At 41.5% G+C, this 22,594-nt stretch overlaps 1 protein-coding gene across 3 annotated transcripts in view; it reads left to right on the top strand.

Moving 5' to 3' along the window:
• The window catches only part of zc3h7a (zinc finger CCCH-type containing 7A), an 84,077-nt gene that overhangs the window by 26,755 nt on the left and 34,728 nt on the right, over positions 1-22,594 (top strand). For all 3 annotated transcript variants that reach the window (XM_033040450.1, XM_033040452.1, XM_033040451.1), the window contains 8 exons: positions 2,083-2,277; positions 2,809-2,967; positions 10,556-10,636; positions 10,730-10,780; positions 12,278-12,317; positions 13,016-13,302; positions 16,350-16,554; positions 17,856-17,923. In XM_033040450.1, coding sequence (XP_032896341.1) covers positions 2,083-2,277; positions 2,809-2,967; positions 10,556-10,636; positions 10,730-10,780; positions 12,278-12,317; positions 13,016-13,302; positions 16,350-16,554; positions 17,856-17,923 — 1,086 coding nt within the window. The remainder of the gene's footprint in view (positions 1-2,082; positions 2,278-2,808; positions 2,968-10,555; positions 10,637-10,729; positions 10,781-12,277; positions 12,318-13,015; positions 13,303-16,349; positions 16,555-17,855; positions 17,924-22,594) is intronic.

Genomic DNA, 22,594 nt, shown 5'->3' with positions numbered 1-22,594 from the left:
CCAATTAGTTTTCAATTCACCATGACTAGGAACGGAAAACCTGGTTCTCATCTCCCTTGTTGTGTTCCATCTCGTTTTGAAGTATGTCATCCAATAAGAAACTTGAGCACGCAGTTTGATGGTCTGCTTCTCTGCTTGAGCATTATATAATTTAAAGATTTATGAGTCAGATTGCAAAAATTAGATGGAGCAAATCCATTGCAACAGACTTTGTTTTTTAACTGACGTTCTGGCATGTTTTCCAATCAGGTAATGTGTGAAAATGAAAATCAAATCTCATAGGCAGGAAATTAAAGGGTAATGGCAGCAAACATAATTATTGAGGAAAAAATTAATCAGCATTTCAGATTAATGGTTTGATTTGCCAAGAAAGTGAACCATTTATGCTCTGAATTGCTAATGGGAATAATAGATTTATCAGCAATGCGATCTCTCTGGAGTATATATTGCAAACTAATTCTCTCCCAGGATTTCAACCTCTCGGGGTTAACACATTTGAAACCTGCATTGTGATCACCAACAAAGAGGAAGAAATAAACGATTAGTGTGGTCGATAATGGTTTACGACTCTTTTCTGAACTGAAGCCTATTATGTGTTACCTCCTGAGACGGTTAATGCCTAATGATCATTTCTCATTTGGTCTGCCCAGTCCATTATCGGCTCTGACCTTCCTTCCATTGAGGGGATTTATCGCAGTCGCCGCCTCAAAAAGGTTGGCAGTATCATCAAAGACCCACAACGTCCTGGCCACACACTCATCTCCCTGCTACCTTCAGGTAGAAGGTACAGGAGCCTGAAGACTGCAACAACCAGGTTCAGGAATAGCTCCTTCCCCACAGCCATCAGGCTATTAAACCTGGCTCGGACAAAACTTTGATTATTACACAATACACAATACAATTTATTTGTCACTTGAACCTCATAGAGGCTCAAATGAAATGTTGTTTCTGCAGTCATACACACATGAAAAAAAAGACCCAAGACACAACACAATTTACACAGACATCCATCACAGCGCATCTCCTCCTCGCTGTGATGGAAGGCAAAAAAACTTATCTCTCCCCTGCACTCCCCATTCCCCTCCCGATGTCAGAGTCAAAGCCCCCGGCGGGCGATGGCAATTGTCCCGCGGCCATTAACGCCTCGCCGGGTGATGCAAGGCCGCGCTCCGGGTCTTGTTAGAGCCCCCGGCGGGCGCTAGCAAAGTCCCGCAGCCGTTGAAGCCATGCCGGGCGATGATGTCAGGTCCCGCTCCAAGTCATCCTCGACCCCGCTACTCGGGCGGGAGAAGTCGCCGTTGCGGAAGCCCCGAAAAGCGGTCTCCCAGCAGGGACCCGCGGGCTCCCGATATTACTGTCTGCCAGACCTGCGGTAAGCCTCCGAATCTCCGGGGGTCGGGCCACAGCAGCGCGCCACCACCGCTCCTTCCGCTCCGAACTCGGCCAGCTCCATGATGGTGAGTAGGTCCGCAGGCTCTGCGACTGGAGCCCCAGGTCGTTCCTGCTGGAGGCCGCTCCACGTTGCAGCCCCAACGACAACGGAGACCCGACCGGGAAAAGGTCGGGTTCTCCGTGCAGGGGATAGATTTTAAAAGTTTCCCCCCCCCACCCCCCGCCCCCATTATACACACACACACACACACACAAACCCCATCAAAAAATAAAAATAAAAACTACATTTAAACGGGACAAAAAATAACAAAAAAACAGACGGACTGCAAAGGCCGCTGCGACGTGACTAACCAATTATCTGTTATTTGCACTTTATCATTTTATTTATTCATGTGTGTATATATTTATATTATAGTATATGGACACATTGATCTGTTTTGTAGTAAATGCCTATTATGTTCTGTGTGCTGAAGCAAAGCAAGAATTTCATTGTCCTATCAGGGACACATGACAATAAACTCACTTGAACTTGGACTTGAAGGACAAGAAATATTGGTTGAGGATCCATACTGGCTAACCCAATGATACTTTATCACAGGAAAACTATTATGAGTGGCGAGTTGTATAAGCAGAGTTATTTAATCAGACCTTTTCTAGACGTGCAACCTAATGTTTTCAATTTCTTTATAGATATTTCTTCAAGAACTTGTGAAAAACCTATATGATGAGGGAAATGATAAGTTCCGAGAAGGCAACTGGGCAGAAGCTGTGAATCAATATACTGAAGCCTTAAATGTGGCTGATTATGCATCTGAAGAAATCAATATTGTGGATGGCGTCATAGAGAAACTTTATGCAAATCGTGCAGCATGTTATCTGAATATGGTAAGATTGTTTTAATTGTAACATGGGTTGAATTGCCCATTGACAAACTATCGAAATGGCTTTGGGAAGAATTAAGACTTCTCAATTATTGCAATGGCAAATCTATCGTGTAATTTTGGTTCAAAGAAATCTGGGTGTAAAGATGAACCCTCATTTGTTTTTGAAGATAGACGCAAAGTGCTGGAGTCACTCAGTGGGACAGGCAGCATCTCTGGAGAAAATTGATGGGTCACCCTTCCTTTCTCTCCCAAGATGCTGCCTGTCCCACTGAGTTACTTCAGCACTATGTTTCTATCTTTGATATAATCCAGCATCTGCATTCTACACTTTTTTTGCTTGGGTGTGTACTTTTTGACACTAGTGATCCCAGTTCTGTTCCTTCCTTGGTCCAAGCAATGACTCTTCCAACAAGATCATGAACTAATTTTACGGCGAATACTTTATTTTCACTGCAGAGTTTTGTTGAATGTTAAAACAAATTATGTTCATCGTCCACATAATGTTTTTATTTTGTGCTATTTGTGATTTCAGGGTCTCTATAATCAAGTACTAGAGGATTGTGACAAAGCTTTGCAACTGAATCATAATAATTACAGAGTGCTCTTTCGAAAAGGGAAATCCTTGAAAGAATTAGGAAGGCAGAAAGAAGCCTATGATGTTGTTGTAAAGTGTTCACTAGCTGTGCCACATGTAAGAGAAACGCCATTTACATTTCCATATGTTGTCCAATAACTATATTCTCAAATATGCTTTTGAACCTGTTAATACTGCTATTTAATTTTAATGTATTTTGTGAAACAATCTTATGTGAAAATACAGATAAGATATTATTTCATGTTCAGAATTTGCATTCCTTTCAACATATGATTTTATTTAACCCATTGAATCTATAGCTGGCATTCCAGGCAATCTCATTTGTCCAATCTCTCTATTTATCTTCCTGTAACCACTTCACCTATTCTCTCTCTCGTATCCAAAATCTCCATCTAATTCAACTGCTGTCAACCTATACTGGAGAAAATGTATTTCTTTACCCCCAGTATAGGTCAATTTTACATCTGCCTGTTTAAATGTCAGCCGATCTCTGGACATGGGAGGAAACTGGGAGCATATGCGAGAAATCTATATGGTTACAGAAAGACCAGCACACAATAAAATAGCAGGTGTAGACCTTCAAGCCTGCCCCACCAGTTAATATGATCACTGAAGATTTTAGAGATACAGCACGGAAACAGACCCTTTGGCTCACCGTGTCCACACCAACCAGCGATCACCCCGTACACTGATACTATCCTACACACTAGGGACAATTTTACCGAAGCCAATTAACCAACAAACCTGTACGTCTTTGGAGTGTGGGAGGAAAAGCCACATAGTCACTGGGAGAATGTACCATCCCTGTATACCATACAGACGGCACCCGTAGTCAGGATCAAACCTGGTCTCTGGCGCTGTAAGGCAGCAACTCTACAGTTGCGCCACTGTGCCGCCCCAATGACACTGTGACATCTATGTTGTCTCAACTCCTTTCTGTGCTACTTCTCCATACCTTCTTCCTCAATCTATCAAATATTTATCTATCTCCACTTTAAATACCTGCAATGATCCAGCTGCCACCACCCTTTGGAGCCGAGAATGCCATACATTGACCACAATCTGCAAGAGCAAATCTTTATGCACCTCTGTTTTAAAGACATGCCACTCATCTTTTAGTTATATCCCTGTTCAAGATTTTCCCACTAGTGAAAATGTTCTAACAACCCCCTGTCAAGTCCTCTTAGGATCTTGTTTTTGAATAAGGTTACCTCTCATTCTCCTGAACAAGAAATGCAAGCCCAAACTATTTAGTCGGTCAGTCTCTATATGCCAACTCACTCACCTCAGGAATTAGACTGGTGAATGTCCACTTATACTATCTTCAATGATACCAAGTATTTTTTTCAGGCAAGGGGGATAAAAAAACTACTCAGTATTCCAGAAACAACATCCAGTGCCCTGTACAATTGCCACAAAACCTGTTTTTTTTTTTTTTAAATTCCAACCCTTTTGCAATAAAGGCCAAAATGCCATTTTCCTTCTTGTTGGAACTATCTGGCAGTTTTTTGTGATTCCTCTTACTGATTCATCCCAAGAATATCTCCACTCACTGTGTCTCACTTGAGTTGCTATCAGAACTGGCCAAGTCTGATGAAAGACCTGTAATATCATGAATCGTACATGTACCGAGGTGCAGTGAAAAGCTTTTGTTGCATGCTAATCAGTCAGAGGAAAGAGAATGGGGGAGGACCTCATTGAAACGTACAGAAAAGTGAAAGGCTTGGATAGAGTGGATGTGGAGAGAATGTTTCCACTAGTGGGAGAGTCTAGGACTAGAGGTCATAGCCTCAGAATTAAAGGATGTTCTTTCAGAAAGGAGATGAGGAGGAGTTTCTTTAGTCAGAGGGTGGTGAATCTGTGGAATTCTTTCCCACAGGCTGCGGAGGCAAAGTCAGTGGATATATTTAAGGCAGAGATAGATAGATTCTTGATTAGTACGAGTGTTTGAGGTTATGGGAAGAAGGCAGGAGAATGGGGTTAGGAGGGAGAGATAGATCAGCCATGATTGAATGGCGTAGACTTGATGGTCTGAATGGCCTAATTCTGCTCCTATCACATATAAACTCATGAACAATACATGATTATACTCGAACAATCCAGTGTATGATACATGATAAAGGGAATATTGTGAATAACATTTAGTGCAAGATAAAGTCCAAGGGTCTCTGTTGTGTCTTCGGGTTTGATTTCCTGATAATAACGACACAATTCAGGTTGTTTCAGTTGCCTTAATTTACTCCTTTATTCAGCTCCTTGCCTGTGTGGCGTAGTGATACTGAAAGTGCTTACATACCTAATCACAGTGTGTGTGTGTGTGGTGAGTGTGCCTGATACAAAGTAGTGCAAAGTAGTGCAGGAGGTTGGGACTGCTACAATGAATATGTAGCATATGTAACATCCCCTCTTCTCAAAAGAAAGGAACAAAAATTAGTGACACTAGAGGATTGCCAGAGCGAGGGTGGCAATCCTGTAGCAGATACCGTGGGATTATTCTGCCCACATTCATGGCATTCTGCTTTCTACTATACTACACAACAAAATATATAATGGCAGCTTGTTTTCTTTCAGGTAGTGCGTAACCAGTCAAGAGTCATGTCTTGGCGTGACTTGTCCCTTCCAGTGCTAGCGATAACGCGCTGGGGGTAAGATGTTGCTCCTGGATCTAGTGGATCTGGTTGTTGCCTGCAGTGTTGCACTCGATGTATTGGTAACTTGTTGAGTTGTTTCCTGGCCATTGGTTGGTGCTGGTTGACTATATGACTCACAGGTAGCAGTTTGTGAGAATGTGTTGTCATCAATGGCAGGTGTTGCTGCTGCTGTGGGTGGTGTCCTAGGAGTTGCTGGTGTTGTCTTTGAAGTTGCAGGTGTTGACATTTCAGGTGTCGGGGGGATGTGAATTCTGTTTCGTCTCAACTGCCTGCCCGGTTCTGTCTCTATGATATATGATTTTGGGGTTCCAGCCCTGTTGGTGATTTGTGCTGGGGTCCATTTCTTTGTTGTTGGATCCTGAGCATGTACGTTTTGGCCTTGAAATAGTTCAGGCAAGTACTGTGCATTTTTGTTGTATTGTTTCAGCCCCTCCTCCTGGGCAGCTGCCAATTTTGCCCTTGTTTCTTCTTGGTCGATAGGGGGTTGGATTTTGCTTGGCAGGGTGGTTTTGTATTTCCTGCCATTTAGCATTTCTGCAGGAGACTTCATGTCAGCCTTTAGTGGAGTTGCCCGTAAGGATAAAAGTGCCAGGTTTGGATCCTCCTTTGCCTCTCGGCATTTTATTAGTGTTTTCTTGGCTGTCTGTACTTGCCTTTCAATAAACCCATGGCCCTTTGGGTAATGTGGTGAAGATGTTGTGATTTTGAACCCGTATTCGGTGGCCAGCTCTCTGAATTCCCGAGATGTGAATTGGGTTCCATTGTCACATACGATCTGCTCAGGTATTCCTTGCTCTGCAAACAACCCTCTAACAATTGACACAATTGTTTTAGCTTTCAAGTCCTTTATGTTTCTCACAAATGGGAATTTGGAGTAGTAGCAGGCCATAATCAAATACCATTGCTGGTTCTCTGTGAACAGGTCTGCTCCGATGGTTTGCCATGGCCGGCTTGGGATATCACTGGGTGTCATTTCCTCCTTCTGTTGTGAATTCCTGTATTTTTGGCATATGTGGCATGTAGATACCAGCTTTTCTATGTCCTTGTACATGCCTATCCAGTACACAGCGGATTTAGCACGGAGTCTGCACTTTTCCATTCCTAAGTGTCCCTGGTGGATCTTTTCGAGGATTTCTTTTTTCATGGACTTGGGTATGATGATTCGTGATCCGGCCATCAGGACTCCATTCTCTACCGAAATATCATCACGGATGGTCCAGTATTCGCGGAGGATAGGCTGAACTTGTTGTCTCTTTTCTGGCCACCCCTGTATTACCATTTGGGTGAGGAGCTGGAGTTCTTCATCTCTGGCTGTTTCCTCTTTGATCTGTTCCAGCTTCACGCTTGTCACACTCACAATGTGGTGGATCTTTATGCTCAGCCCTTCCATCTCTTGTTTGTCATGTGTTGATAGTCTGGATAGGGCGTCAGCTAGCAGCAGGTCTTTTCCTGGCTTGTATCTGATGTTGTAGTCGTAGCTCTGAAGCCTCAGTAATAGTCTCTGTAGTCTGGCTGGTGCTTTGGTGAGGTTTTTTTTTTTGATTTGTTCTAGAGGGCGGTGGTCTGTTTCGATGTCGAAATACCTTCCATATAGGTAAGTGTGAAATTTCTCGCAGCCATAGACTACTGCTAAGAGTTCTCTCTCTATGTTTGCGTACCTTGATTCTGTAGGAGTGAGTGCTTTGGATGCATACGCAATAGGTCGGCCATTTTGTATCAGTACTGCTCCAACTCCTCTCATGGAGGCATCAACTTGGAGTGTTACAGGTTTCTGTCTGTCATAGTACTGCAGGATCGTTTCTTTGCTGATGAGTTGTTTTAATTTCCCAAAATCTTGGCTATGTGAAGCACACCAATCAAATTCAGCGTCGTCTTTCATCAATTCACGGAGATTTGCTGTGTGATTAGCAAGCTTAGGTATGAAGACTCCCATGTATTGTATGAGCCCTAGGAAACTTCTTAGCTGTTTCTTGTCTTTGGGTTCCTCCATGTGGTTGATAGCATCCACTTTTGTAGGGTCCGGTTTCACTCCTTCTGCAGAGTAAATCAGTCCAAAGAATTTGCACTCCCTTTCTTTGATTATGCATTTGTCTGCATTGAGCTTTATGCCGGCTCTTCGAGTTTTTTCCATAGCCTCATGGAGGTTGTAATCATGCGTGTTTTCATCTCTGCCGTATACTTGGATATCATCTGCTATCCCGATTGCCCCTTTACAGCCTTTGTATGTTTCATCTATTTTCCGCTGGAAGACATCTTGACTCACCTTCAGCCTGAATGGGAGCCTGTTGAATCTGAATCTGCCAAATGGCGTGTTGAAAGTGGTGAGCATTGATGACTTCCGGTCTATTTTGATGTTCCAATATCCATTGCTAGCATCCAGCTTGCTGAACACCTTGGAACCGGCCAGTGCTGGTGTGATCTCTTCAAGGGTTGGAGTTGGATAATGGTCGCGCTTCAATGCATTGTTCAGATCCCTGGGATCAAGGCATATCCTTAGTTTTCCGTTTGGCTTTTCTTTGATAACAATTGAATTTACCCAATCAGTTGGTTTAGTTATTGCTGTGATGATGCCCTTTTCTTCCATTTCGTTTAGTTGTTCCCTTAGCCTCTCTTTCAGTTCAAGGGGAACACGGCGGGGTGGGTGGATCACTGGTTTCACACTGGGGTCTACTGTGATATGGTATTCGTATTCCTCAAAACAACCAACGGTATCGTCAAAACACTCTGGGTACATGTCCATCAATTCTTCTTTGTTCCTGATGGGCGGCCGGTTTTTGATGGGTATGTTTCTGTCAATTCTGCAGGAGTTTGTCTTGATTTCATGGTTGATTGACACAATCTTCAGTCTTTGGCACGTGTCCAGGCCGAGAATAGCAGGTCCTTTCGATTTAGTGATGTAGAAGGGGCATTTCACTTCTTTCCCTTTGTATGTTCCTGCTATGATTGTTTTGCCTAGCTGTGGGATTATGGAACCTCCGTATGCAGCTAGGACTACATCGCTACTTCTGAGGATTCCTTTCCTGACGCTGCCATCTTTTGTCATGTGTTCAGGGAATATCTTTCCGTAAAGATTGACTGGTAAGATATTGCTCTGGGCTCCAGTATCAATTTTGAGCCTTAGATTAATCGTTGTTCTTTTCTTTCCCACTTTTTTCTGTAGTTGTATTATAGTATATGCTTCATCTCTGTTGCTATGTGGTTTGTTGTTTCCCATTTCGTGGACGTCAATGGTCCCAACGGCAAGGAATTCTTCCTCAGAGGTATCTGAGGTTATCTCCTCTTCCTGTTGGACATGTGCGTGTATTTGTTTCCTTCTCGTATTTCTATCGTTCTTTGACCATTGCTGCTTTGGCTTGGTGCTGTATGATTTTGTTGACCTACACCTTTTCTTCCAGTGGTTAGGCCTCCCACAGGAGTTGCAGGTAGTCCCGTATGCTGGGCACTCCCTGCGATCATCAAATGCATGCTCTGTACCGCAGTTCCAGCAGCTTCTTTGGCTTGCTTGTTTGTTTGCATGCCTAGAAAATGTCTGCTTTGGAGCCTTTAAGGTGGAGCCAGGGTCACGTTTTGAGAGAGCGTCTATATTCACTCTGGTGCTGCTCTGAGATGAGCCAACTTGAAGGCAGAGGGAGGACATTTGTTTCCTTGTGGCTTCGAAAGCTCTGGCAGCATCTACGGCGTCTTTTAGGTTGAGGGTGTCTTTCCCTATTAGGGACTTTTGGACCTCTTGGTGGGCGCACCCCCATATTAGCTGGTCGACAATTCTGTCATCTTCATCACCAAATCTGCATTTCTTGGCCATGTTCCTTAGTCTCGACAGGAAAGTGTCGGTTGTTTCTTGTGGGTCTTGTCTTAGCCCTTGGAACTCATACCGATGGATTCTGTGGTTTGATTTGGGCTCCATATGGTTCGCAAACCTTTCAAGGACTATTCCCGGATTATTGCAGTCGGGCTCTGTTAAGCTCCAACTGTTAAAAATGTCTAGACCCTTCTCCCCGAGCCATAGTAAAATATAACTGACCTTCTCTTCATCTGCAGTTCCTTTCAGGAAGCTTTTGAATGCCAGCTGGCTCTTTTGTTTGAATTTCTTGAACGCCTCCACCACATCATTGGCGTCCCAGTTCATCGTAGGGTGGAGGCTCATTGCTGCTGTGGAGGCCGCCATCTTGTGTTGTTAGGCGGGTGCACAAAAAAAATCAATTTCTCTGCAGCCGCTGTTCCTAATTCACAATAGCGATTCACAATAGCGCGGTTTTTTACTCGAAAGTCACCGCTGCCACCATGTTGTGTCTTCGGGTTTGATTTCCTGATAATAACGACACAATTCAGGTTGTTTCAGTTGCCTTAATTTACTCCTTTATTCAGCTCCTTGCCTGTGTGGCGTAGTGATACTGAAAGTGCTTACATACCTAATCACAGTGTGTGTGTGTGTGGTGAGTGTGCCTGATACAAAGTAGTGCAAAGTAGTGCAGGAGGTTGGGACTGCTACAATGAATATGTAGCATATGTAACAGTCTCCAATGAGGTAGATAGTAGTTCAGGGCAGCTCTCTAGTTGTTGATAGGATGAGTCAATTGCCTGATAACAACTGGGAAGAAACTGTCTGGAGATCTGCGTTTTCAAACTTCTATACCTTTTGCCCGATTATAGGAGGGTGTGACTCGTCCTTGATTATGCTGGTGGCCTTGCCCAGGCAGCGTGAGGTGTAAATGAAGTCAATGTTAACACTGCCTTTATCTCTCCAGAGATGCTGCCTGTTCCACAGAATGTTATTTTAGATTTTAAAGGTTTTGATTCTTTCCAGCTGTTTTCTCTCCTTATCTTCATTATCTCCTCCAGAAGTAGTTCTTGTGAGTAACAAGCTTTCGCACTCTGTGTCAGCCAGCACCATCGCTGTTCTCTATTACAGATATATCTAACATTATTCTGTTTCTATCGAATTTTAGTCGTCTAATATGGAACCATCTAACTTTTCTTAACTGAATGGCTTTTAAACACAAAACTAAAAGTTCCTGTTTAAATTTATATTTCAGGATGATGTTGTAATAAAATTAACCCAGGAGTTGGCTCAGAAATTAGGATTAAAAATTCGGAAAGCTTATGTTCGAGCACAGGTGAACACGTTCTATCCTAATTTTCTTGCAATTAACTCCAATTTAAATCTTTGTACTCTTATTGTTAATTGAATGTTTGTCTTTATCTTGCAGCCTCCAATAATTGCTGCCAGTTCCAGTATTTCTGCTGAATCTTCTAAACAAGTATGGTGTTCTTGTTGGCATGCCTAATTGTTCTCTATTGTTTGTGTTAAATATGCCTGGGGGATTTTGCCGTTAACTGCTTCATTAGTGTATGTTTACTCTGAAGTTCTCTTGTTTTAATACATTGGGTGATATAAAATGTCAGGGGAATAGTATTGTGATAAGAATAGACTTTGATGCCTCATTTTACTTGTAGCATTGAAACTTTTTTTTTAAAAGGACTGCTTCGTAAATTTCAATAAACAACGTCAAAGAAACAGCCAAATATATTTCCAAGCAGCACTGTGGGTCTTCTGACTATTACACGTACCAGGCAAAAGCCTCGACAGAAAATCATTATCTAATTCCTGCCTCGGGTATTGAGCAATGCTGGCAAATGCCATCCTGTTCTCATAGTTGTTAGAATTGGAGAGGTGTTAAATTACAAGGACATAAAACCTGGCTAAATAAAAAAGATTTAATTTTTGGGCTGTTCATTGGCAAAGTGTACTGCCTAGGTGAAGTTTACTCGATTGTATGCAAAAACAATGAATTTAACTGTACCTAGGTACATATGATAAAAGCGTATCATTGAATAAATGACAGCTTCCATTACTGATCCCGCATTGTCTCAAGGAGTTGTGGTCAGACATTATTTTGAACTCTTGCAGTACTTCTAATAATGGTTCTTCACATAATGCTGGTGGATAGGTAGATCCAGGGTTGGCAACGTTGAAGAAAGGGCAATATATTTCCAATAAATGATGGTGTGTGACCTGGAGAGGAATTCTCTACTACTGAGATGGTGGAGACTAGATCTTGAGGTATATTTAAAGTAGAGATATGTGAATATTTGAAATATCGAGGAATTGAAACTCGTAGGAATAGAAGAAAGTTGAGCCAGTTGCAGATAGCCATGATCAGATTAAATGGTGGGCAGGCTTGAGGGGACTGGTGACCTACCCTTGCTGTTTTCTTGTGTTCTTGTGGATGTGGAGGCTTGATCATTGACTTCATGCAAATGTGTGGTCAGTAGATTTTTAGCTGGTGGAGAAATGGGGAAACTGAAAAATAATATTGAGATAGGTATCAGCCATGAACTTGTTGAATTGGTGAAGCTGGTTATGGGGCAAAAGGCTGTTTCCTGCTCCTATTTCATGTAATAATACTGATGATGGTAATAAGGGCAATCTGAAGAAGCGTCCTGACCCGAAACGTCACCTATCCGTGTTCTCCAGGGATGCTGCCTGACCCACTGAGTTACTCCGGCATTTTGTGCCTTCCCATGTCATAATTGTGGTTGGCAATTCAAATTTTCACATTATTGCCTGCCAGTAATTGGTTCAAAAGCATAAATTTGAAAGCAGAAGAGATAAATAATAAAAATGATGTCATGGGATAATCAAGGAATTTTTAAAATGTACAACACATTAGAATGTAAAGCTGCTTTTTAATGTGAGTATAGTTATTACCCATGATTACAGAACAATTTAATTTCCTCTCTATTTTTCTCTCTAGGCCATTAATGGTTTGGATTCAGTTGAAGACATTGAAACAGGTACAATAAATTTGATTTCATATTCCTGCAAGCTCTGCAGAAGAAGCAGTTGTACGACAGTTTCCCCATTGATGATATATGCATGGGAGGTCATTCAATTATATCTATGGGCAGAGAATTGGCAGATGGGGTTTCAACTGGGCAAGTGAGGGTTGTTGCATTTTGGAAAGTCTGTCCATTTCCCTCCACAAGTAATGCCCGACTTGCTGAGAGTTCCTCCAGCACAGTGATTTTTTTTAACTCAAGATTCCAAGTCTCTGTGTTTGCATTTTTCCGGGATGCTGTCAAGCTTAGAGCGTATTAGCTATAAAGAGAAGTTGGACAAACTTGGATTGTTTTCTCTTTATTTTACAAAGAGTCTGAAACAGACTACTGTGGTGTTGATGGAAGCAGTTCGGATAGTGGCATTTAGGAGCCTTTTAAATCAGCACACAAATATGCAGGGGATGTATCATGTGTAGGCAGTATGCAGAAGAGATTAGTATAATTTTACATCATATTCAGCATAGATACGGTCAACCAAAGGGCCTGATCCTGCCCCCCGTTTCTGTTCTATAAACAGTTTTCTGAATTTTGATGGTGAAAAAAGGTGGACACACAGAAATGGCTACTATTTAGTAAAATACCCTTATGAAATGTTTTCCCTTTCAATATTAACTTTTCTGAGATTAAACATATTGCATCCTCTTTCGTTGTAGATTTCCCAGGATTAAGTCGGGAATCTCCAGTTTCCGTACCTGAATCGTTGGATGAAATCCCTCAAGCTACATGTGAATCGGCACCTGTTCTAGTTGCTTCCAATTCTGCCTCGCCTACGGTACATCTGTCAGAGAAAAGCGTTCCTCCCACGGCTGCAGTAATGAATGGAGGAGGGGTTACTTATCCAGTGCCTGAGGCATGTGTAGACTTTACTGATGGAGACAAGATAGGAGAGGACCTGGATGAGCTGCTTGATTCAATGTCTACTATGGAAGAAACTCCAATGGTATAAGTTACTGAACTGTATTCTTGATAGACTCGGCTTGTACATGCTAGAATTTAGAAGATTGAGGGGGGATTTTATAGAAACTTACAAAATTCTTAAGGGGTTGGACAGGCTAGATGCAGGAAGATTATTCCCGATGTTGGGGAAGTCCAGAACTAGGGGTCACAGTTTAAGGATAAGTGGAAGTCTTTTAGGACCGAGATGAGAAAATCATTTTTTACAGTGGTGAATCTGTGGAATTCTCTGCCACAGAAGGTAGTTGAGGCCAGTTCATTGGCTATATTTAAGAGGGAGTTAGATGTGGCCCTTGTGGCTAAAGGGATCAAGGGGTATGGAGAGAAGGCAGGGATGGGATACTGAGTTGGATGAACAGCCATGATCATATTGAATGGCGGTGCAGGCTCGAAGGGCCGAATGGCCTACTCCTGCACCTATTTTCTATGTAAAGGATAGATGCCTGACCCACTGAGTTACTCCAGCACTTTGTGTCTTTTTTAAAAACATAAACCAGCACCTGCAGTTCCTTGTTTCTGCATTTCAACATTTGGGTTTTTGTCTTTTCAACACCTACAACTTCTGTTTAAGTTCTGGAGAGCATTTTTGAACCAGAATTTATCTGGATATTGCCAAGTAACGGAATTAGAAGAGTGCCCTGTTATTGGTGAAGGTCATTGTTTAAACTGTTGTACCTATAGAGAACTACAATTGGCCTTGTTATTCCTGAACAATGCTAGGTGGTTGTGTTTGATTTTTTTGTTGGATGCTGTCCAGTAATTGAGATGGTCTCTGTGGTCATTATTTTTTGGGGACCAGTGTGTGCTTTGTGTTACCTGTGCTCCAAAAACAACGGACGGTTGGTTTCAATCTATGCACATGAATAATAGATTTTTTGCTAGCAGTTCCAGAGTCCTGCTAATTCCCATGCCGGGTATTGTGGCATAATTCCTCTTCTGGAGAAGACATCCCAGTTTCAACAATTTTCTAGTATTTATAATTTCTTTAGTTGCCGATTTCTGGTGATGGGCAACCACTGCAGCTGTAGCGTTTTCTCTGGGGACACAATATAGAAGATGCACCCAAAGTGGATGTCACATTATGTATGGAAACGCAAGTTTCAAATCTTATAAAGATGAAACAAAAAGGACACCAAGTACTGGAGTAACTTAACGGGTCAGGCGGCTTCGTTGGAGAACATTGCTAGTTGATGCTACAGTACGTGTCGCGATCCTTCTTCAGACTCGTATGCCTTTACAGAGCATGTTTAGGAACTGCAGTAGACATATCATTGCATGTTTAATGTGACTTCTAAGTGTTCTGTGAACGTGCACTCAAAGTAACAAAATAGACCACCAATTTGAGGATTTTTATTTAAATGCTCATAAAATGCAATTGGAAACGCTTTAAAGGCTGGATTTATATCCTTTGAGACGGTGAGGAGACCTGATGGAAGTATACAGAATGAAGGGGGGAGTAGATAAGGTGAATAGTGAGACCGTGTAGGTTTGAGAGGAAAAGTAAAAGAATTGGGGTGATCTGTGGCTTTTTTTAATCAGTCAGAAGGTAGTTACAATCCAGAATGCACTGTGAGAAGGTGGTGGTGGCAGGTACGCCTACAACAAATAAACACTTGAATTGCCAAGGCTTAGAAGGCTACAAACCAAGTTCTGGTAAATGGGATTGGTGTAGATAGTTACCGGGTTGTTGGCTTGGACATGGTGGATGGAAGAGCTTGTTTCTGTGCCATGTGATTCTATATGTATGCAACCAGCTCTTCTTGAAATTCTGCCATCTTTTTAGTTGCTCCTTACATCTCCAGGACCAAGTGCCAATTACAGTGTCTCCTGTCAAATTCTGCAAAGGGGGCTTTCATTTTGTTAACCAAAATAACCTTGTACAGCCAGTTACTAATTTGGTGCAATGAATCTATTTGATGTTGGGATCATACTTGTGGTGGCAGATTATGAAACTTGTTTTGTTCTTGAAAGTGCAATTTACATGAGTCTCGTTGTTACTGTATTTGTGATGCCAACCTGATGATAAACTTGTCGGACAGTGCAATCAAGTGTTGTTAAAGCTGCACTTGTTTAGGCAAGTGGAGAACTTGCCTAAACAAATCACCACATGACTTTATATGACACATTGAGCAAAGAATGTCTGCCTGCTAAAATGTATAGGTAAAATATCTTGGTATCATTTAAGTACAGGCAGGAAATTCAACAGTTGTGCTGCCAAGTATTCACTGGAATTAGCATTTCCAAGGATTTGCTGTTTGAGTTGTGTTAATTCCCAACAAGTTAAAACTAAAGTAAATAACGTTATGATCTAAAATGTAACTGGAGCACCCACATAAATCCTCTAAGAGATAGTGCCCTCTCATGAATGAATTGCCATCTGACTTTCTCAACACTTACTACCCATCTGCAAGGCACAAGCTGGGAATGTAATTTAGAACTCTTCACTTGCCTGCAGTTCCTGCAAAATCCAATGGTACTTTATTGTCACATGTACCGAGGTACAGGGAAATGTATTTTTGCATACAGTTCCGTGCCAGTATTGCTATACATAAGCACATCTTAGACAAAGTTCAAGTGTATAAAAATAGTACACTGAGACAATATACAAGAGTCGCTAGGTAAGACACCATTCTCAAGTCCCAGTTAATTTCTGGTAATTTGAGTAGAAAACAACCAGGTCAGGTCGGGTCGGGTCGAGACCCTGCATCAGGGCAAAAGACCTGTAATGTTGTCCATTCCTTTGCTTCCACTGCCTGACTGAATTCCTCCAGCAGTTTGTTTTTGGCTCCAGATCACGCCATCGTCAGTCTCTTGCCTTTATTCTTTAATTCACCATTTTGTTGTGCATAAATTGACTGGCGTGTTGCAAAATTACAGTGACTGCATTTCACAAATGATTTGCCGAATGTGAATTGCTTTGGGATACATGTAAAGCGCTATATGCTGATACAAATTCTGTACATGACTCATTGTTTGTAATTTATTTTCTTCTTATCCACAACAACCTGATGTATTTTACATCTTTTATCACAGGAACCCGTGAATCTTAAGGGAAGCATTTCATCCAGCTTGCCAGACAAACAGCCTTCTGTCTTACCACTTCAAGTTACAAGTAGTAATGTTCCTTCAGTAACTCTACCATCAGTCTATTCATTAACTATGAATATGCTACCATATGATAATTTTGGCTCCAGGATGGATTCTTTAGACTCATTACCTATTATGGAATCTCAAAGAGGTAAGAATATCGAGTACACTTGGGCAGTGAATTTCCATAATTTTTTTTTAACATGTAATAAAAATTATTATCCTCATCCAGTGCAAATGTTCTTCTGCTCAGTTGAGTGTTCACTATGCTTTGTAATGGTGCCAATTTGTTTGCATGTGCTTACTGGAGCTGTTAATGCAATGGGGTCCTTGCATCATGATTGGGGGATTATCATTGTGGCTCTCAGCTTCAGCTTGCTTTCATAGGTCGAGAAATTCAGTGTAAAAATTGGGGTGCCAAGTTGCAGCAATACAAAGCGTTGGTTAGGCCGCGCTTGGAAGGGCATGTATGCTACTGCTCACCACACTACGGGCAAGATACAGTAGGATTTGAGAGAGTGCAGAAGAGGTTCATCTGGATTTTGACAAGAATGAACGGCTGTAATTATAAGGAGAGATTGCATACACTGGGTTTGCTCCCACTAGAACATGGGAGGCTGAGGGTGACCATAGAGGTTTATAATTATGAGTGACATAGATAGGATAGGTAGTCAGTGGGTCATTCTGCCTGTGTGCAAAGGATCTGCAGACAAAAAGTGCTGGAGTCACTCAGCGGGTCAAGCAGCATCTCTGGAGAAAAGGCATGGATGACATTTTGGGTCTTTCTTCCCAAGCCCTCTAGTCATTCTGCCTGTTGGGTCTACTCCGCTAACATTATGATCCTTTTATCATTAGAATACACCAACCTCCTCCAATATATTTAATGAATTAGCCTTTTGTAAAGAATTCCAGAGCTCCACCTTCTTTAAGTGACAAAAAATTCTCCTGATCTTGGTTGTAAATCTATTTAGAGATGGTTTAAGGAATGTCCCATTGGATCATCCTGGGTATGGAAGGGTTGTCTTGTGAGGAAAGTTTGAACTGGTTGGGTTCTTACTCTTTGATGTTGTGAAGAATGACTGGTGACCTTATGGAACACAATAAAATTCTTGGAGGGGAATGGTAAATCCCCTCATGGGAGAATCTGTAGAAAAAGTCATTTCTTATACTAGATTTAACAGAATTCTTGAAGGCTACATCTTTTTTTTCTGTGAAAAGAAACAACAACGGTTCAAAATTTAATGATTAATTTCCCCCACCATAAAAATTTCCATTTATTTTGTTAAAATTAAGAGTGATTTTTAAATTATTTTTAAACAAAGGGATTTGAGACTATTGATTTTCAGACTTTTATTTTACAGCTCTTTCTTTGCACAGCTGAAATCAATACAGTGTATATTATATAGTGCAATATTAGTATTTTCACACGTTGTCATATTTTCTCTTTGGAAGCAAAACCGTTGACTATTGGAACGGGGGCTGGAGCACGAGGACACAGTGGTACCATTTCTTATGTGTCTGTGAGTGCATTTATAATTTTCACTTGTCTTATAAAATTTATAGTAACGAGTGGTGACATTTGATAGAAAAACGACATCAGACCAATTAAACAAAATGAATTATTGAAAACTATAAAATAAATTTAAATGGTGAGCTAAAAATAACAAATAATTCAATTGTCCGATAAAGATAAAGTGTTGGACAATCACCTTTGGGTGGGAACTGGTAGAAATGTTTAAAAGGGATACATAAAGCAACACTTGGATTAAAAAGTGTAAGGGTGAGATGATAAGGCTTTGTTTTATTTTAATGACAATCCTTATGCATAGGACTGCAGTGTACATTACATTAAATGTACACAATTTACTGGTTGACTTGCTTCTGGGCTCCTGCTTCGTGAATGTCCACGAATGCTGAACATAAGATCACAAAAAGGATGCAGCAGAAATTTAGGCATTTAATCGTCATGAAGGAGGGTGGAAATGTGACCTTTAAAAAATAAAAAATAAAATAAAAAATTGATGCAGGAATAATGTGACCAAATAAATTAATTTCAAAGTTGTTGCAATTGGTCAGAGAAATGGTAACCACAAATGAAATATTATTTCTTCCTACCACTCCTCAAATATAAGATAATAAAAGGAGAGTTAAAAATGACTTAATTACAACAGGTTATTAGGATGTGGACTATACCACTCAGGAGAATTGAAGTAATACTTCTCAACATATTTGAAAAGTAAATTTCTTTGGAAGGTAAACGGAGTAAGGGTAATGAAATGGAAATGAAGAGTTCTTCAGAGAAACCTTCGTTGAACCAAATTTTCTCTATGCACTATTAAATTAGTTTTTTCTAGGAAGCACTTTGCGATGATCTGATCATGTCCCAGTTGCTTTACTTTCGACTTGAGAGTTGCTCTGTCAATTCAATTAATTTTTCTTTGCAGCATCGGTCTTCCTCTCTGATTCTGCGATAGGGGACATGAAAAGAATGTGAGACAGATAAGGAAAGCGACAGGCAAGCAGAGGTGAAAGTGTGAGAAGCAAAGAGCTTGTTAGAAAGAAAGGCAACAAGCATTACCAAAATGGGTTATGGGTTAATTATGAAACAGTTGTAAGGAATAGTTTACTGACATTTTTCTAGCCCTCAAGCCCATCTGTGGAACAATACCCTGGTAAATAAATGGAGGCAGAGGACAAGAGTAAAATTCTAAGCGAGTGTTGAATCCTGGGGGAAAAAGGCCATAACAATTGGGGTTTTTTTGTAGTGCATTTTTGTCTTGCCTTTTGTAGATTAATTTGCTAGCCTGGGTATTTAAGGAATTTCGTTTTTTTACTTTTGATTGACACAATTAATAATAATTCAAAAAATGCCTCGGCAGTGGATAATCCGAATCCCCTCCTGTTAGCAGGGACGTCATGGAGTGATACTGCGTGGAAACAGGCCCTTCGGCTCAACTTGCCCACACCGCCCACTACACTAATCCCACCTGCCCGCATTTGGTCCATATCCCTCCAAACCTGTCCTATCCATGTACCTGTTTCTTATATGTTGAGATAGTCCCTGCCTCAACTACCTCCTCTGGTAGCTTGTTCCATATACCCAACACACTTTGTGTGGAAAAAGTTACCCCTCAGATTCCTATTAAAATCTTTTCCCTTTCACCTTAAACCTATGTCCTCTGGTCTTTGATTGACCTACTCTGGGCAAGAGAGTCTGTGCATCTACCCGATCTATTCCTCTCATGATTTATCCAGCTCAATAAGATCACCCCTCATCCTCCTGTGCTCCAAGGAATAGAGTCTCAGCCTACTCAACCTATCCCTGTAGCTCAGTTGCTCTAGCCCTGGCAACATCCTTGTAAATCTTCTCTGTACCTTTTACAGCTTGACAACATCTTTCTTATAACATGGTGCCCAGAACTGAACACAGTACTCTAAATGCGGCCTCACCAACGTCTTATTAGAAACATAGAAACATAGTAAAATTAGCGCAGGAATAGGCCATTCGGCCTTTCGAGCCAGCATCACCATTCAATATGTTCATGGATGATCGTTTAAAATCAGTACCCCGTTTCGGCTTTTTCCCCATATCCCTGATTCCTTTAGCCCTAAGATCGAAATCTAACTCTCTCTTGAAAACATCCAGTGAATTGGCCTCCACTGCCTTCTGTGGCAGAGAATTCCACAGATTCACAACCCTCTGGGTGAAAATGGGTTTTCCTCATCTCAGTCCTAAATGGCCTACCCTTTATTCTTAAACTGTGACCCCTGGTTCTGGGCTCCCCCAACATCGGGAACATTTTTCCTTCATCTAGCCTGCAATAAACCCTTTAAGAATTTTATATGTTTCCATAAGATCCCTCTCATCCTTCTAAATTCCAGTGAATACAAGCCCAGTCGACCCATTCTTTCATCATATGTCAGTCCCGCCATCCCGGGAATTAACCTGGTGAACGTACGCTGCACTCCCTCAATAGCAATAATGTCCTTCCTCAAATTAGGAGATCAAAATTGCACACAATACTCCAGGTGCAGTCTCACCAGGGCCCTGTACAACTGCAGTAGGACCTCTTTACTGCTAAACTCAAATCCTCTTGCGATGAAGACCAACATGCAATTACCTTTCTTCACTGCCTGCTGTAGCTGCATGCTACTTTCAGTGACTGATGTACAAGCACACCCAGGTCTCGTTGCACTCCCTTTTCTTAATCTGATACCATTCAGATAATAATCTGCCTTCCTGTTCTTACCACCAAAGTGGATAACCTCACATGTATCCACATTATACTGCATCTGCCATGCATCTGTCCACTCACCCAACCTATCCATGTCACCCATCTGCCATAGCATCCTCTTCGCAGCTCACACTGCCATCCAGTTTTGTGTCATCCGCAAACTTGGAGAGGTTATATTTAATTCCCTCGTCTAAATCGTTAATATATATTGTAAACAACTGGGGTCCCAGCACTGAGCCTTGCGGCACCCTACTAGTTACTGCCTGCCATTCTGAAAAGGACCCGTTAATTCCTACCCTTTGCTTTCTGCCTGCCAACCAGTTCTCTATCCATGTCAAATACCCTACCTCCAATACCATGTGCTCTAATTTTGCGCACTAATCTCTTGTGTGGGACCTTGTCAAAGGCTTTTTGAAAGTCCTGATACACCACATCCACTGGCTCTCCCTTATCCATTCTACTTGTTACATCCTCTTTAAAAAGTCCAAAAGATTAGTCAAGCACGGTCTCCCCTTCATAAACCCATGCTGACTTTGACCGATTCCGTCACCGCTTTCCAAATGTGCTGCTATAACATCTTTAATAAGCGTCTCCAGCATCTTCACCACTATCGATGTAAGGCTAAATGGTCTATAATTCCCCATTTTCTCTTTCCCTCCTTTCTTAAAAAAGTGTTGTTACATTGGCTACATTCCAGTCCACAGGAACTGATCCAGAATCGAGAGAACATTGGAAAATTATCACCAATGCATCCACGGTTTCTAGGGCCACCTCCATGTGTACTCTGGGATGCAGACCATCAGACCCTGAGAATTTATCTGCCTTCAGTCCCAACAGTTTACCTGACACCATTTCCTGACTAATGTGGATTCAACTGCAACATGACCTCCCAACTTCTGTACTCATTATTATGGCATTTTCTGTATCTTTCAATAGAGGCAACTTCAACGCTAATGCTGGAACTTCAAATGTTTTTGGTTTTCCAAAAACGTATTCTAAATGAATTCTAATTTAGTCAAATAAGCATAGGATGCATTGATTTTTACCTTGAAAGTAAATCGTATTTTTATAACCTACTGATGGTTGTTAAATCCTGCTTGTGGGAGTACAGTTAATCCGCGCATTACGGAGGTGATGTTTCGTAATGTGAACCTTTGATTAATAATTTGGCAAATTTGCTGTTATTTTGGCATTTTATTATTTTGATTTGAGCTAGAAAGGGTGCAGAGATTTACGAGAATGGTGCCAGGACTTGAGGGCCTGAGCTATAGGGAGAGGTTGGGCAGACTAGGGCTGTATACCTTGGAGTGCAGGAGGATGAGGGTTGATCTTATAGAGGTGTGTAAGATCATGAGTGGAATAGATTGGGTAGATGCATAGTCTTTTACCCAGAATAGGGGAATCCAAAAACCAGAGGACATATGTTTAAGGTGAGAGGGGAAAGATTGAATAGGAATCTGAAAAGCAACTTTTTCCACACAGAGAGTAATGGAATGAGCTGCCAGAGGAGATATTTAAACATTTAAAAGACATTTGGACAGGTACGTGGACAGGAAAGGTTTAGAGAGATATGGGCCAAACGTGGGCAGGTGGAACTAGTGTAAATGGAGCAGCTTGTTCAGTATGGACAGGTTGGGCTGCAGAGCCTGTTTTCATGCTGTAAGACTCTGGTTCTGTAATTAGTGAGGTAGGTTTGAAGGGCCAGAAAACCTTTTGTTTTGCCTAATTCTTGTGTTTTTTGCTGTGCCTGAATTTGACTGTGTCAGCTGATGTTGGGATGGTCCATGTCTCACAGAACTCATTGTTGATGGTTGATTGTTCGGATAACATTTTTAAGAAGGAGTTGCGTGGAAACCTGACCAGGCAAGAACGTCAGCTTGTCAGGTTTTCTCCCTTGATAGGGAAATGTTGAATTGTATTACAACAATTTAGTACTTTTTGTTGTGATCATGATTA

This window comes from Amblyraja radiata, chromosome 22 (assembly GCF_010909765.2).
Source record: "Amblyraja radiata isolate CabotCenter1 chromosome 22, sAmbRad1.1.pri, whole genome shotgun sequence".
In the NCBI taxonomy this organism is placed as follows: Eukaryota; Metazoa; Chordata; class Chondrichthyes; order Rajiformes; family Rajidae; genus Amblyraja; species Amblyraja radiata.
Note: the sequence above shows the minus strand (reverse complement) of the source record. Positions and strands in the feature narration are given on the sequence as shown.